Source organism: Oncorhynchus mykiss, chromosome 6 (assembly GCF_013265735.2).
Source record: "Oncorhynchus mykiss isolate Arlee chromosome 6, USDA_OmykA_1.1, whole genome shotgun sequence".
In the NCBI taxonomy this organism is placed as follows: Eukaryota; Metazoa; Chordata; class Actinopteri; order Salmoniformes; family Salmonidae; genus Oncorhynchus; species Oncorhynchus mykiss.
The window spans coordinates 83,249,568-83,267,358 of record NC_048570.1 but is presented as its reverse complement, the minus strand read 5'-3'; the positions used below and the strand labels follow the sequence as shown (position 1 = coordinate 83,267,358).

Genomic DNA, 17,791 nt, shown 5'->3' with positions numbered 1-17,791 from the left:
TGTGTCCGTGTGTTATAGTGTGTGTGTGTGTGTCCGTGTGTTATATTGTGTGTCCGTGTGTTATATTGTGTGTGTTATAGTATGTGTGTCAATGTGATATATTGTGTGTGTGTGTGTCTGTGTGTTATATTGTGTGTCCGCGTGTTATATTGTGTGTCCGTGTGTTATATTGTGTGTGTCCGTGTGTTATATTGTGTGTGTGTGTGTCCGTGTGTTATATTGTGTGTCCGTGTGTTATATTGTGTGTCCGTGTGTTATATTGTGTGTCCGTGTGTTATATTGTGTGTCCGTGTGTTATATTGTGTGTGTGTCCGTGCGTTATATTGTGTGTCCGTGTGTTATATTGTGTGTCTGTGTGTTATATTGTGTGTGTGTCCGTGTGTTGTATTGTGTGTGTGTGTCCGTGTGTTATATTGTGTGTCTGTGTGCTATATTGTGTGTCCGTGTGTTATATTGTGTGTCTGTGTGTTATATTGTGTGTGTGTCTGTGTGTTATATTGTGTGTCTGTGTGTTATATTGTGTGTCCGTGTGTTATATTGTGTGTCCGTGTGTTATATTGTGTGTCTGTGTGTTATATTGTGTGTCCGTGTGTTATAATTGTGTGTCCGTGTGTTATATTGTGTGTCTGTGTGTTATATTGTGTGTGTGTTATATTGTGTGTGTGTTATATTGTGTGTGTGTTATATTGTGTGTGTGTTATATTGTGTGTGTGTGTCCGTGTGTTATATTGTGTGTCCGTGTGTTATATTGTGTGTCCGTGTGTTATATTGTGTGTCTGTGAGTTATATTGTGTGTGTGTGTCCGTGTGTTATATTGTGTGTGTGTGTCCGTGTGTTATATTGTGTGTCTGTGTGCTATATTGTGTGTCCGTGTGTTATATTGTGTGTCTGTGTGTTATATTGTGTGTGTGTCTGTGTGTTATATTGTGTGTCTGTGTGTTATATTGTGTGTCCGTGTGTTATATTGTGTGTCCGTGTGTTATATTGTGTGTCTGTGTGTTATATTGTGTGTCCGTGTGTTATAATTGTGTGTCCGTGTGTTATAATGTGTGTCTGTGTGTTATATTGTGTGTGTTATATTGTGTGTGTGTTATATTGTGTGTGTGTTATATTGTGTGTGTGTGTCCGTGTGTTATAGTGTGTGTCCGTGTGTTATATTGTGTGTCCGTGTGTTATATTGTGTGTCCGTGTGTTATATTGTGTGTGTGTCCGTGTGTTATATTGTGTGTGTGTCCGTGTGTTATATTGTGTGTGTGTCCATGTTATATTGTGTGTGTGTCTGTGTGTTATATTGTGTGTGTGTGTGTTATATTGTGTGTGTGTGTGTTATATTGTGTGTCCGTGTGTTATATTGTGTGTGTGTCCGTGTGTTATATTGTGTGTCTGTGTGTTATATTGTGTGTGTGTCTGTGTGTTATATTGTGTGTCTGTGTGTTATATTGTGTGTCCGTGTGTTATATTGTGTGTCCGTGTGTTATATTGTGTGTCTGTGTGTTATATTGTGTGTCCGTGTGTTATGATTGTGTGTCCGTGTGTTATATTGTGTGTCTGTGTGTTATATTGTGTGTGTGTTATATTGTGTGTGTGTTATATTGTGTGTGTGTGTCCGTGTGTTATAGTGTGTGTCCGTGTGTTATATTGTGTGTCCGTGTGTTATATTGTGTGTCCGTGTGTTATATTGTGTGTCCGTGTGTTATATTGTGTGTGTGTCCGTGTGTTATATTGTGTGTGTGTCCATGTTATATTGTGTGTGTGTCTGTGTGTTATATTGTGTGTGTGTGTGTTATATTGTGTGTGTGTGTTATATTGTGTGTCCGTGTGTTATATTGTGTGTGTGTCCGTGTGTTATATTGTGTGTCCGTGTGTTATATTGTGTGTGTGTCCGTGTGTTATATTGTGTGTCCGTGTGTTATATTGTGTGTGTGTCCGTGTGTTATATTGTGTGTCCGTGTGTTATATTGTGTGTGTGTCCGTGTGTTATATTGTGTGTGTGTCCGTGTGTTATATTGTGTTTCTGTGTGTTATATTGTGTGTGTGTGTGTGTGTCCGTGTGTTATAGTGTGTGTGTGTCCGTGTGTTATATTGTGTGTGTGTGTCCGTGTGTTATATTGTGTGTCTGTGTGTTATATTGTGTGTGTGTGTCCGTGTGTTATATTGTGTGTCCGTGTGTTATATTGTTTGTCCGTGTGTTATATTGTGTGTCCGTGTGTTATATTGTGTGTGTGTCCGTGTGTTATATTGTGTGTCCGTGTGTTATATTGTGTGTGTGTCCGTGTGTTATATTGTGTGTCCGTGTGTTATATTGTGTGTGTGTCCGTGTGTTATATTGTGTGTCCGTGTGTTATATTGTGTTTCTGTGTGTTATATTGTGTGTGTGTGTGTCCGTGTGTTATAGTGTGTGTGTGTGTGTCCGTGTGTTATATTGTGTGTGTGTCCATGTTGTATTGTGTGTGTGTCTGTGTGTTATATTGTGTGTGTGTCTGTGTGTTATATTGTGTGTGTCCGTGTGTTATATTGTGTGTCCGTGTGTTATATTGTGTGTCCGTGTGTTATATTGTGTGTCCGTGTGTTCTGCCGTGTCCGTGTGTTCTGCCGTGTCCGTGTGTTCTGCCGTGTCCGTGTGTTCTGCCGTGTCTGTGTGTTCTGCCGTGTCTGTGTGTTCTGCCGTGTCCGTGTGTTCTGCCGTGTGTTCTGCCGTGTCTGTGTGTTCTGCCGTGTGTTCTGCCGTGTCTGTGTGTTCTGCCGTGTCTGTGTGTTCTGCCGTGTCTGTGTGTTCTGCCGTGTCTGTGTGTTCTGCTGTGTGTTCTGCCGTGTCCGTGTGTTCTGCCGTGTCTGTGTGTTCTGCCGTGTCTGTGTGTTCTGCCGTGTGTTCTGCCGTGTCTGTGTGTTCTGCCGTGTCTGTGTGTTCTGCCGTGTCTGTGTGTTCTGCCGTGTCTGTGTGTTCTGCCGTGTCTGTGTGTTCTGCCGTGTCTGTGTGTTCTGCCGTGTGTCTGTGTGTTCTGCCGTGTCCGTGTGTTCTGCCGTGTCTGTGTGTTCTGCCGTGTCTGTGTGTTCTGCCGTGTGTGTACTGCTAAGCCTCTTACCTAACACCTCTGCTGTAGCCATGATTTCACAGGTGTACATAGCAGCCATGAGTCTCTGAGGTTTGGCCTGGAACGCGTGCCGACAAGCCTCCTTCACAGCAGCTATGAGCTGGCCAGAGAACGGCCCGTAGCAGTCCACTAGTCTCCCGTGGCTCGCTCCAGCCATGGCACCCTCTGCCTGGGAAGGTGTCTCACCCGCTCCCCCTGCCTTGCCTGAGGCCCCCTGCTGACCTACAGCCTCACCGGGGCTTTCGGAAACAGATGCATCAAGGGAGTTGGAGTCTTTTTCAGTCACAGAGTCCAGGTGGGTGCGCTGGGTGGGGAAGTTCATGTCCCATCTCTCCACAGAGAAGCAGACGCCCATGAGGGGCTCCTCGCACATTGGACCAGAGAGGGTGGCGAGCTGGAAACCGCTGACAACGCTGTTGTCAAAGTCTCGGATGGCGCTGGCCTCAGCTTTCGCCCCTCCCTCTTTCTCTCCTTTCTCTCGTTCGAGGCAGTGCCACACGGATGGTCTCTGGTACCCCTCTACGCTGTTAAGGAGGATGTTTGGTCCATACCTAATAATAACAACATGGCCATATTAATTACCATGAAATACCTGCATAGCAAACAATTTCATCTCATATAAAATACCATGAAATATCATCCCAACCCATATGAAACACCCTGAAATACCTGCATACCCTCTCATCCCATCCTATATGAAACACTCTGAAATACCTGCATACCCTCTCATCCCAACCCATATGAAACACCTTGAAATACCTGCATACCCTCTCATCCCAACCCATATGAAACACCCTGAAATACCTGCATTCCCTCTCATCCCAACCCATATGAAACACCCTGAAATACCTGCATACCCTCTCATCCCAACCCATATGAAACAACCTGAAATACCTGCGTGGTCCAAAGGCCCATATCCGGTCCACAGCGTTCCTCCACTTCCTCCCCTGCAGCAGGACCTCCAACCTGCTCTTCAGCACCATCAGGGCATCTAGGGTCCAGGTACTCATGTCCAGGGTCCTCCCCTCCCTCTGGGCCTGACCTGCCTGCTCCAGGGTCCGGATCAAGTCAGCACTACCCTCCAGTAGAAGAGTCACCTCTACACAACACAGGACACTTTTTGATCAGGATCAGAGCCCAGATTTACAAAACTTTCTTAAGAAGACATTTCTTCTTAACTGCCATTTCCCCATTAACTATAGACATAAGAAGAAAGTTAAGCAAAGTTGCTATTCCTCAAAAAAGGCTATTGGAAATGTTCTTGCTCTGTTTCTTATGTTTCTCCTTAAGCAAAATGTTAAGGGCTTCCTATAGTCTGACAACAACAAACACACCCTCACCAACTCAACTCTCTCTCACCTTCGGGTAGTGGTATGGCCCGTACCCCCACGGTGGCCTGTCTGTTGGGGGTGGTGAGGGTCACCAGGCCGCTGGGGTCCAGGTGCAAGGTGTCTGACTCTTTCACCTGGTGGATCACAGCCACCTAGACACACACACACACACACACACACACACACGAGAGTCAGGTTAGCTACTGCAAATAGACTGCTGCTGCCTCTTCAATTGTAGCACACTACTAATATATGGGGTGTAGTTTGAGATGTCAACAGATCAGATATAAGATAGACACACACACCACACCCTCAACGTACACACACACCTTCTGTTGTTTCCCCAGGTCTTCATTGACCATGTCCACTTTGGGTGGTCTGATCACGGTCTCTCTGAATGGGATGATTGGCTTGGAGGCACTGATCTCAATCTTGGCAAACCTGGACGATGAGAAGAACACAGAGAGTCAGATGTAGGGTTCCCAAAACTAGTACATTTCCACAAATTCCCGGGTTTTCCAGAAATCCCACTAGGAAGATTCCTGGAATCAGGCAGAAATAAGCAGAAATTCTGGAATCCTCCATCCAGGATTTCTGGAAAAGCTGGAAAAGTTACAAAGATGTGTAGTGAGAAGGAGATGGAATACTCACATGCAGCAACACAAATGAAGTTGGCGTCCCTGAGTAAGAGCAAGTAGGACAACCCATGCATTGTAAATGTGCTGTATTACTGGGTACTATACATAAAGACACATTGGTCTCTTAAGAGAGCGCTGAAAACTTTCACGTCTGCCTTTTTATTTTCCAAAACAATAACACCTGTCAGATATTATTAGGCACTCCTGTCCATGCTGAGCCAAGCACAGCATATTCAAATCATCTGTCATAGCTCACCTTGCGCGTGCACACACACACACACACACACCTCACACCACACACCACACACCACACACACACACACCTGCTTCTTCAATCTTTCTAAACCACAGGAGGAGGATGAGGGAAATATAGCAGCTTCTATTCAGATACAAATGACTGTGATACATCTTGTCAGGACATTCAAGCCACAACATGACAACTGCAGGGCAGCAGGTAGGCTAGCGGTTAGAGCATTGGGCCAGTAACGGAAAGGTTGCTGGTTCGAACCCCCAAGGTGAAAATAATCTGTTGATGTGCCCTTGAGCAAGGTACTTAACCGTCATTGCTCCTGTAAGTCACCCTAGATAACTAAATGCTAAATGATTAAAATGATTTTAAAAATATAGATAAAAAAAAACGACCAAGAATGCTACATTAAGTGGGGGGTGAACTTGCATCTAAACGCTAATCTTTGGTCATTTTCCCCACTAATGGTTAAGGTTAGGATTGGGGGAGGGGAAGCTGATCCTAGATCTGTACCTCCGTTTTCTGCCTAATGAACACAACCCTGTGCTGGTGAGGCCAAGCTTCAGGTCTGGTTCTCCCATAAAATGACGTCATTAGGTTATCACTGCTGAAACACTCAGAGGGATACAGAGAGGGTCACTTTAGGATAAGAAAATAAGTGTGCTTCCCAAATGGCACCCTATTCCTGTAGTGCTCTACTTTAGACCAGGGCCCATAAAGCTCTGGTCAAAAGAAGTGCATTACATCGGGAAAATGGTTCCATTTGGGACACTGTCTGTCACTACCTGTGGAGAAAGAAGAGGTGATGTATCTCTCCGGCTGCCAAGACCAACAGCCAAGTACTGTCAAAGTTTATTGACACAAACAGGCAATCCCTGTTTGTGGGTTCATCCTAAACTGGCTGTGTGTGTGTGTGTGTGTATGTGTGTGTGTGTGGGCTGAGAGACGTCACGACTTCCGTCCACGCTACCAGAACCAGCTCATTACGTTACCCATCGTGTGACGTTATGAACACGCACACTCTCTCACAAATGTGAGCAAACGCACACACACGCACATGCTCTCTTTCACACACACACACACACACACACACACACACACACACACACACACACACACACACACACACACACACACACACTCCAGTTAGAGTCAGTCCATACAAAAACAGGGCAGAAAACAAGTCATCCTCTCCCCCTTCCACTCTCTCCATTCCTCCCTCTTTCTCTCCCTCTCTCTCCTTCCTCTCTCACTGATGTTTAGTAGAAGCATCTCAGAAGCGCTGGAGCGTTCCCTGAATCCAATGTAGACAGCAGACTGTGTGGTTGTTTGACGATGGGGGTTATTCTGGGTGCTGTGGGTGTTCGTTGTTTCTTTAAATCTCACTAAGACTTGGAATGCATCCCAAATGGCACCCCACTACCTATATAGTGCACTCCTTTAGACCAGAGCTCTAAATGGATGTAGTTCTGTCTTTGAGCTGTTCTGGTCTATTTAACGTTCTGTATGACGTCATGTGTTGTGTGAACCCCAGGAAGAGTAGCTGCTGCTTTTGCAACAGTTAATGGGGATCCTAAAAAAATACAAAAAGGGTCCTGGTCAAAAGGAGTGCACTATGAAGGGAATAGGACGCCATTTGGATTAGAATGTGTTCTTCCAACAGAGCAGACGCACTCTGAACGATGCTTCCAGACTTATTACTAATTTAGCTAAACATTGTCAACTCCTCAAGCAGGGAGATATGACTTATTCAGTGGGAGAGGAGAAATACACACACCCAGTAATCAAGCAGGGAGATATGACTTATTCAGTGGGAGAGGAGAAACACACACACCCAGTAATCAAGCAGGGAGATATGACTTATTCAGTGGGAGAGGAGAAACACACACACCCAGTAATCAAGCAGGGAGATATGACTTATTCAGTGGGAGAGGAGAAATACACACATCCAGTAATCAAGCAGGGAGATATTACTTATTCAGTGGGAGAGGAGAAACACACACACCCAGTAATCAAGCAGGGAGATATGACTTATTCAGTGGGAGAGGAGAAACACACACACCCAGTAATCTGGTGCTAGACAGAAACAAAACTAATTACATAACCAGACCAACTTGACCTGATGAAGATCACCCTATTCCATGTGTAGTGGATTACTACCTTGTCCCTGGGCAAAAGTCGTGCACTACATGGGGAATAGAGTCAAATTTGGGACGTACCAGTTGTCTGTTTGTGTGTCTTGAATAAATCAAAGAGTTGAGGACATTCATTATTTTTATCACTAACTCACACGGCGTTGAAGATATTGGTGTCCCCCAGATGACAACCTATGGGCCCTGGTCAAAAGTAAGTAATCAAGCCTTGGATAAGTCCGCCTCGTCTGAGCCAGAACGGCCCAGAGCTGCTCCTGTTCAAAAGTAGTGCACTTGGGGAACATGGTGTCAGTTGAGACGCAGCCTATGAGTCTCAATCCTGAACACTGTTGATTTACAGCCTCGTTTAGGAACCCTCTCCTTCTAATCATTTGGACATTTCTCCAATGCATCGTGAGTTGGAAAACCATAACTGTGCATACAGGAAATTGTTTTATTGCTGCGGCATTATAATCTAGAGGTGATTTGGAGCCACTGTAACTATGGCTGCGTGTGTGTGTAGTGTGTGGTTTTGTGTGTCTGAATGTGTGTTTTTGTGTGTACATGTTGCCTACATTATCAGGACCAGAATGTCCTGACAAGGTAAGATATTATTTTATTTTTCAGGACTTTTTAGGCGTAAGGGTTAGGGAAAATTGGATTTGGAATGGGAATACATTTTTACACCCAAAAAGTCCAGATAATTCACATTAAAAAAGCTGTGTTTTGTGTGTGTGCATTAGTGAGCAGAAATAAAAAAGTTTGCCTGGTTCACCCCAGCTTTAACTTGGTCAGGATCAGATGACCCACTTTCCAGGGCAGCGAGACAACCCTGGCACTGTTTAGGCTTCAGAATCCTGGCGCTGTGACGTCACAGTCCCACGTGCCACATGAGTGGCTAAAACGGGCTCGACCTCTTACTGAGCTAGAGAGTGAATGGCCATGGGCCAGTCTGCTTGTGTGTGTTGTTGTGATGTCAGTCGGCATTCACAGCCAACACGGTTCCCCTTCCTCTGTCCTGCCCTGCTCTTTGCCCGACTAGCTGACTGACTGGCATATTTTCAAACATAGAATAATAATTGCAGTCATCCCCTGATTAAATGCAGTGGGGACCACAGAGATAGAACACAAAGACAAAAATTGTTCTCTCTCTACGGCTGGGACTGTTATTCACCAAACAGGAGAATACAAGGTAATTCTAGTGTTTCACCTGCCTGGGTGACCTAATCAGGCTGGCCTGGACTATTTGTAAACATAGAATTACACTTACTAGACGGGATCCAGTCCCTGGATGCCCTGTCATTCTGGCTGGTTTAGGACTGTTTCTAAATCACCCAGTGTTATTTTCCAGGGGGAAAGCTGTAAAGATCCCTGAGACTTTTTATAAATCTGGTCAGTGTGTTTGAGTTAGCAACAATCATGTTGACCTTATAAGAACGTTAGTCAGGAAATGAATGTGTGTGTGCGTGTGTGCCTGCAAGTGTAATGCTGTAATATAATTGATAACTTCGATTCCTCCAAAGGTTGTACTGAGAGTAAGTTCATTGAAACATGAAAATGATGTTTTAGTGTAGTCCAATGTTGATAAACTACATGTTGACCGTTTCCCTAACTTTCTGTGTCCTTGGCCCAATCCATAACGTGTTAACCAATGTAGCCATCGATCATTCTGTTGTGGGAGGATTACCAGTTTGACTGATTGGCTGAATGAAAGGTCCTCTCATCAATAGTCGGTCTTCTACATTGATAAGTTATACAGACGAACTGAGTGACAAGGACAACGTATGCAGATAGATGCAGATTTAGTTAGTACCAAGGTTACACCGAAGGACATGTCATCTCTAATTCCCATTCATTCTTCTGGGGAATTAACGCTTTAGGACTGTGGATATTCACCATTAGCAATGTAAAATTCCAGTTATTAAATTCCCAAGTTTCCCAGAAATCCCAATTCCCTCATGATTTCAATAATCTCCCAAATATTTATCTGGACATACTAATGTGTGTTAAAGAGATAGCGCACCTGAACATCTATATACATGTACAACTATATTTAGGATTGAGGCCTGCACATTTGTCCCACTGCAACACACTGCATGTCATTTGGGACACAGTCCTAGACTCCACTGTACTTTGTATCACTTTCAAAGTATCAAAGCATATGGAAATCTTTGATTTTGAAATAAAGCTGTGAAATATCTATTTTGATGTGTTCACACATCTCCCCACCTCACACCTCCAACATGTTGATGTGGGGCTCTTTCATACCGTCCCTGGGGGGGGTGCGTCACTTGAGTGGGTTGAGTCACTGATGTGATCTTCCTGTCTGGGTTGGCACCCCCCCCTTGGGTTGTGCCGTGGCGGAGATCTTTGTGGGCTATACTCGGCCTTGTCTCAGGATGGTAAGTTGGTGGTTGAAGATATCCCTCTAGTGGTGTGGGGGCTGTGCTTTGGCAAAGTGGGTGGGGTTATATCCTTCCTGTTTGGCCCTGTCCGGGGGTATCCTCGGATGGGGTCACAGTGTCTCCTGACCCCTCCTGTCTCAGCCTCCAGTATTTATGCTGCAGTAGTTTATGTGTCGGGGGGCTAGGGTCAGTTTGTTATATCTGGAGTACTTCTCCTGTCCTATTCGGTGTCCTGTGTGAATTTAAGTGTGCTCTCTCTAATTCTCTCTTTCTTTCTCTCTCTCGGAGGACCTGAGAACTAGGACCATGCCTCAGGACTACCTGACATGATGACTCCTTGCTGTCCCCAGTCCACCTGGCCGTGCTGCTGCTCCAGTTTTAACTGTTATGCCTTATTATTATTGGGCCATGCTGGTCATTTATGAACATCTTGGCCATGTTCTGTTATAATCTCCACCCGGCACAGCCAGAAGAGGACTGGCCACCCCACATAGCCAGGTTCCTCTCTAGGTTTCTTCCTAGGTTTTGGCCTTTCTAGGGAGTTTTTCCTAGCCACCGTGCTTCTACACCTGCATTGCTTGCTGTTTGGGGCTTTAGGCTGGGTTTCTGTACAGCACTTTGAGATATCAGCTGATGTACGAAGGGCTATATAAATACATTTGATTTTGATTCTTTATGTACTATACACATAGATAATACAGGATCTTAGCAGGACTGGACTGATAAATGCTACATTCACATGTGTGGGTGGTCTTACAACAGCTTTAGGTATTGATTATGAATAGCTATACATAGACATAGGACCTGATCCCTCAACATCAGAGGGAGGCTGGTGAGAGTTTAGTTTATGGCAGGGGTGGCGGGCAACTGGTCTTAGGATGCAAATGAAATTAGCTGTATTTAACATCTCTGTACGGAACTCTTTAAACCTCTCTCTCTCTCTCTCTCTCTCACCATCTCTTCTAATATGACATGATCAGAGTGGAGAAGAGACATCTAAAGACAGCATTTCCAGTCAATAATCACACGTGACTTTTTATAGAGAGAGAGACACCCACTCTCAGTCAGAAACATTACACACACACACATAATCATCATGTCAATCATCAGTGTGTGAGACTGGGCCAGACGGTGTAAAAACTGAGTCATCTCAAACTGAGCCGTCTGCTGCTCATCTACACTCTGTTACAGGGCGTCTGGTCAACATGTCACTACTATTGACTAGATTTCAAATCACAGACAGACAAAGAAAGATAGATAGATACAGCCATAAAGACTGACTGACAGACCTCTCTGTGCAGAGCTCATGTTTAAGTGATGACGCTCCCGGCTTCAGTCTCATATTATACTTCTCTCCAACGGAGACCGGGGTTCAATCCCTGCGTCCAACCTTCCTACTGTTTCTCCCTCTCTGTTTCCAACTGTCAATCAAAAGAGGAAACAAGAGGCTCACCTCTCTCGGAGGTCGTCCAGACAGCGTTGCAGGTGGACCTCTCCGGCCGTGACCAGTACGTGTTCTCCTGTCTCCTGGATCAGAACCTCAGCACACGGGTCAGCCTGGTTCAACAGTCTCATACCCCGTACCAGCTTAGGCATCTCACCTTGACACACACACACACACACACACACACACACACACACACACACACACACACACACGATTGTAGAAAAGTACTTCTTAGTAGACTAAGCATGAATCATTTCCATGTATGAGCCCTACTGCACATAATACACCCTGGATTCAAACCTACATTTGTCTTTCGTTAAGAAAACGTAGACTGACGTTACCTGGGTCATGTTCATTAGGCATCAAACTGAAGAAATCACAAAATAGGGAGGGACTATTTGGATTTATCCAGAATTAAATGCTAATTTTCATTTCTGTCGCAAAACATTTTCAAACACTTTCTGATGAGTGCCCTGATGAACATAACCCAGGACGGGTTTGAATTTTCAGGGTTACAGGTCAGCTCAACTACTAAGTGCAACTACTTAAAAGAAAACAAACAAACACTATTTGAAGCTTCCCAAAATAATTATCCTGAAACTTTCTAAGACTAGCTAACTAACTGACTGACTGCTAGCTGACTAACTCCCTCCATATGAGGCAAATGCTGTCCTCAGCTATAATACTAACGGATACCACGGAAGAGCTGCAGGAATGTCTGACTATCTGTGGACCAGCTGACTGGCTGACTGACTGGTTGAATAGCTGGTTGGTTGACAGAATGGCTGGCTGACTGGGGTGCTGGAGGAACGTTAGCTTCTCAACATTAGCATCTTACCTCAGATGACAGACAACAAAAACATCACTGACAGACAGTGTAACCGTGTGTGTTTGACACTTACTTGGGTGCTTGGGTTCGATGGCCACTCGTACGATGGGCGTAGCTTCGAAGTTGAGGGGGATGAAAGGGGGGAGGGCAGGGGAGGTGGAGAGGGTCGCAGACTTCAACACACACTCCTCGAGACCGCCAATACCTAGGGAATCAATCCATCAATCAATGAATCAATCCAGCACTTTCTACAAACACATGTCACAGTGATTGACAACAGCTGGAGCCTAAAGAGTGATCAGAGAGACAGTAGTGACAAGGAAACAGTCCCTAGGTAGGAAGAAACCATAAGAGGAACCAGAGTCATGAGAGGGAGTTGAACCTGCTCTGACTGGGACGAGGAGATTAGAGGAGGAGAGGCATAATGAACAAGATGATATGAACAGCAGAGGACCTGATCCTAGATCAGAACTCCTGCGTCGAGAATTCAGACACCTGGAGAGACATGAACAGAGTGTGGCTCTGGAGATAAGATAACGTCATTATTAGGGCAGCTACCACTTCAATGGTGAACAGTTCATTAAAAATTAACCTTCATAGGCTGTGTCCAAATGGCACCCTATTCCCTTTACAGTGCACTACTTTAGACCAGAGCCCTATAGTGGTCTGGTCAAAAGTAGTGGAGTATGTAGGGAATAGGGTGCCATTAAGGACGCAGCCCTGCAATGTCTCTCTGTGGAAGAGAGCAGAGTAACTCCAAGGGGAGAGAATAATGCGACCAGCTTTGTCTCTGTTTCAGACACAAGTGAGGGAGAGAAACACACAGAGAGAGAGAGAATAATGAGACTAGCTTTGTCTCTGCTTCAGACAAGTGAGGGAGAGAAACACAGAGAGAGAGAGAATAATGCGACCAGCTTTGTCTCTGCTTCAGACAAGTGAGTGAGAGAATCACACAGAGAGAGATAGAAACACAGAGAGAGACAGAGAAAATGTGTGAGAGAAAGGAGGAGACAAAAGGCCAAGAAATGTGCAAGAGAGAAAGAGAAAGAGTGAGAGAGAACTAGAGAGAGACAGATTAGAAAAGAGAGGGATGAAGAGAGAGAAAGAGAAAGGAAGAGAGAGAGAACTAGAGAGAGAGACAGATTAGAAAAGAGAGGGATGAAGAGAGAGAGGCAGGGAGAGAAAATCATTTCCCTGCTATCAGAAGGTTCAGGGCTCTGAGGAACACTGAGGCTAATGTAGCCTGGGGGGAAGAAAGAGGTAAGGGAAGATAGAGGGGAGGAAAGAGATGGTTTAGTACTGTAGCAGAGGAAGAGGGCCCTATCCATAACCTACCCATATGGCTGAGTAGGGAAGGTTGCCTGGTGGCTCCTGACAAAGGGGAGAACATATCCCTTCCTCTTTCTCTCCTTCGTCCCTTTCTGTTTATCACTCCATTCTACCGAGTCCATTCTACCGTGTCAGAGCTGAGAGACCAGACTGTATCCAAAGAGTTAGTCGTTCTTTATTTTCAATTCACTGATGATGTTTTGTTCAACTGAACTGTGATGTTGAATAGTGATTTGGATGAATTAAACTGGAGGTAAGATGAGCCTGGTCCCAGATCTGTTTGTGCCGTATGGCTGACGCCTATTGTTGTTTGGCATGACATTGACCATAGGAGTTGGCAAGACAGCACCAACAGCTCTGCGACCAGGCTACGATTAGCTAGCTTTAGTGCAGTAATGGATGAGTAGGCTAGGCCAGGGTCATGTTCATTAGGAAGCAAACGGAAGAACACGGACTGAAACAAGAAGATAATTTGTCCAATGAGAAATATTGTTTTTCCTTTTTCTGTTGCAAAACATTTTCGGTCGCATGCCCCAATGAACACAATCCAGGACTGTAATGGAGAATGGAGGCTGGACACAGGCCTTCTTTGTGTCCATTTTAAGGGGCTCAGCCGGCCTCAACTACACCGCCATGTTTATCCTACCGCTGATGACTTCCTGTGATCACACACACAGCGGGGGCAGGGCAGGAGACTCTGGCAAATTTAAGCGTTGCTCTTTAAAACAGCAGGCTGAACAGTGAGCCACAGCTTCAGATAGTATTTTAATGAGTACTACATAAATCCTGCCACTCTTCAACTTTTCACCTCAGTCACACATGCCTTCTACACGGAACAAAAATATAAAACGCAACATGTAAAGTGTTGGTCACATGTTTCATGAGCATAAATAAAATAACCCAGAAATGTTTAAAATGTTGTGCAAACATTAGTTTACATCCCTGTTAGTGAGCATTTCTTCTTTACCAAGATAATCCATCCACCTGCAATTGGCATGCTGACTGCAGGAATGTCCATCAGAGCTGTTGCAAGACAGTTGAATGCTCATTTCTCTACCATAAGCCGTCATAATGTTCATTTTAAAGAATTTGGCATTACGTCCAACCAGGCCTCAAAACATGCCTAGTGTGGGCGAGCAGTTTACTGATGTCAACGTTGTGAACAGAGTGTCCCATGATGGTGGTGGGGTTATGGTGTGGGCAGGCATTTGCTACAGACAATGAACACAATTGCATTTTATCGATGTCAATTTGAATGCACAGAAATACCAAGACGAGATCCTGAGGCGAATTGTGAGGCCCACTTGTTTTAAAGCTATCTGTGACCACCAGATTTCCTTATATGAACTACAACTCAGTAAAATCTTTGAAATTGTCAGAGTGGTATTAACTAAAATTCTCTCTCGAAGCAGTGCGGCTTGGCAGGGTCGTGTTTCAGAGGACGCATGAATTTTGACCTTCGCCTCTCCCGTGTCCGTTGCAATGATGAGACAAGACTAACTACAAATTGGGGGGAAAAATAACTATAATAATGATAAAAATATATATAAAAATAAGAGGTAAAAAACAAAAGTAAAAAAAAATACATTGAACAAAAAACTTGGTCTTATTTCTACCTAGAAACTGACTTACAACTGGATATATGCACACCATTATAAGAAGTTGATCGAGCACACACACACACACACACACACACACACACACACACACACACACACACACACACACACGTTCAAGCGGAACAGATGCTAGACATCTAACTGGGGTCTGGTGTGTGATGTGTGTATGTAGCCAGAGAAGCTGATGACTCAGAAGTTGAGCTGACTCCCTGTGATCCAACCCACAGCCCACTCAGTCACACAAAGAACAATACAACTAAGGAACAAAAGCCTTCCTTGGCTAAAGACCTTAACTGACTGACATGCGTGGAGGGCACAGGAACCTGATCTAGCCTAAATGCTTTGAGATGCTGTGTGTGTGTGTGTGTGTGTGTGTGTGTGTGTGTGTGAGAGAGAGAAATCTATCCAACTAGAGCCAATCCCACCGTTGTTGAACTAATTGGCCAGGTGTGTAAGTTAGTTTCAGTTGGTTGTTGCTGGACCTAGTTTCAGTTGGCCGTTGCTGGACCTAGTTTCAGTTGGTCGTTGCTGGACCTAGTAACAGTTGGTCGTTGCTGGACCTAGTAACAGTTGGTCGTTGCTGGACCTAGTAACAGTTGGTCGTTGCTGGACCTAGTAACAGTTGGTCGTTGCTGGACCTAGTAACAGTTGGTCGTTGCTGGACCTAGTAACAGTTGGTCGTTGCTGGACCTAGTAACAGTTGGTCGTTGCTGGACCTAGTAACAGTTGGTCGTTGCTGGACCTAGTAACAGTTGGTCGTTGCTGGACCTAGTAACAGTTGGTCGTTGCTGGACCTAGTAACAGTTGGTCGTTGCTGGACCTAGTAACAGTTGGTCGTTGCTGGACCTAGTAACAGTTGGTCGTTGCTGGACCTAGTAACAGTTGGTCGTTGCTGGACCTAGTAACAGTTGGTCGTTGCTGGACCTAGTAACAGTTGGTCGTTGCTGGACCTAGTAACAATTGGTCGTTGCTGGACCTAGTAACAGTTGGTTGTTGCTAGACCTAGTAACAGTTGGTAGTTGCTGGACCTAGTAACAGTTGGTATTTGCTGGACCTAGTTTCAGTTGGTATTTGCTGGACCTAGTTTCAGTTGGTATTTGCTGGACCTAGTTTCAGTTGGTATTTGCTGGACCTAGTTTCAGTTGGTATTTGCTGGACCTAGTTTCAGTTGGCATTTGCTGGACCTAGTTTCAGTTGGTATTTGCTGGACCTAGTTTCAGTTGATATTTGCTGGACCTAGTTTCAGTTGGCATTTGCTGGACCTAGTTTCAGTTGGTATTTGCTGGACCTAGTTTCAGTTGGTATTTGCTGGACCTAGTTTCAGTTGGTATTTGCTGGACCTAGTTTCAGTTGGTATTTGCTGGACCTAGTTTCAGTTGATATTTGCTGGACCTAGTTTCAGTTGGTATTTGCTGGACCTAGTTTCAGTTGGTATTTGCTGGACCTAGTTTCAGTTGGTATTTGCTGGACATAGTTTCAGTTGGTATTTGCTGGACATAGTTTCAGTTGGCATTTGCTGGACCTAGTTTCAGTTGGTATTTTTCTGGACCTAGTTGCTTGTAGTTGGTTCCGATTCAACATGTACAATCTGCCATGGACAGTTGGGGGAAACCTTACCCCAAAAAACATTGATAGTTGGTTGGCTGTAGTTTTATTCAGACACAGATTGATTATTACAAGACAAACTGTGATTCATGGCAACATAATTACACTCCACTGAACTGTGATTGTGTATGTTTTGTAAGTGGTTCAACACATTGTTCAATATTAAGTAGGTCTTTTACTTTTTTTAAAGCTGCACACAAACTGCCCTCCTGGGACAATGCAGATTTACTGAACTGAACCAATGACTAGAACAGTCCAGTCTGAACTCTACCAGGCTCTAGTGAACCAATGACTAGAACAGTCCAGTCTGAACTCTACCAGGCTCTAGTGAACCAATGACTAGAACAGTCCAGTCTGAACTCTACCAGGCTCTAGTGAACCCATGAGTAGAACAGTCCAGTGTGAACTCTACCAGGCACTAGTGAACCCATGAGTAGAACAGTCCAGTCTGAACTCAACCAGGCTCCACTGAGGCAAAAAAAATAATTTTTGGACCACATTGGATTCCTTTGCCAAGTTAAAAATGGGACTTCAAAGCCAATAATACGTCAGAATGTACCAGTCACTTTAGGAAGGAAATGGGTCTTATTTGAAGAGGAGAGAGAAGCCAGACTGAAAAACAATGAATATTATACTGGATGTGCGGCTGGAGATAGCTAAAATGTGTGTGTGTGTATATTCATTTTTATTAAGTACAAGGCCAGAGCCTTGGAAATCTGCTCCTTCTTACATCCTATGGAATCTCCCTTCACTGGAAAGTCCCTATTTGACTCTGCAGTGTGTGTGTGTGTGTGTGTGTGTGTGTGTGTGTGTGTATGCATTGGCAGGAGAGGAGGGGATGTACCTCTAGCCAACTAATACACTGATTATTACATTAAAGCTTCTGTCCTCTGGCTAGAGAGAGTAGTTGGGGGTGAACTGACAAAGACCTCTTTAATATATACATTCAAATGGACAGACAGATTTCTGGACGCTATGAGACAGGGACAACATTCCATTCTCAATTATCTTTGCAAAAAATCTACAAGAACAAAGCAAAATAAAATTGAGTGGGGGAAATTACCCAAAAATGAACCATCACTGTTCTTTGCCTGTAGGACACGAGGGTTAATGTTAA

The 17,791-nt window shown here is 44.5% G+C and overlaps 1 protein-coding gene across 4 annotated transcripts in view; it reads right to left on the bottom strand.

Moving 5' to 3' along the window:
• LOC110506168 (elongation factor-like GTPase 1) overlaps nt 1-17,791 on the bottom strand; it is a 102,117-nt gene that overhangs the window by 18,140 nt on the left and 66,186 nt on the right. For all 4 annotated transcript variants that reach the window (XM_036981202.1, XM_036981204.1, XM_036981201.1 and 1 more), the window contains exons 16-21: nt 12,195-12,326; nt 11,299-11,446; nt 4,753-4,864; nt 4,452-4,575; nt 3,987-4,191; nt 3,084-3,643 (exon numbers count right to left, since the gene is read on the bottom strand). In XM_036981202.1, the coding sequence (XP_036837097.1) occupies nt 3,084-3,643; nt 3,987-4,191; nt 4,452-4,575; nt 4,753-4,864; nt 11,299-11,446; nt 12,195-12,326 (1,281 nt within the window). The remainder of the gene's footprint in view (nt 1-3,083; nt 3,644-3,986; nt 4,192-4,451; nt 4,576-4,752; nt 4,865-11,298; nt 11,447-12,194; nt 12,327-17,791) is intronic.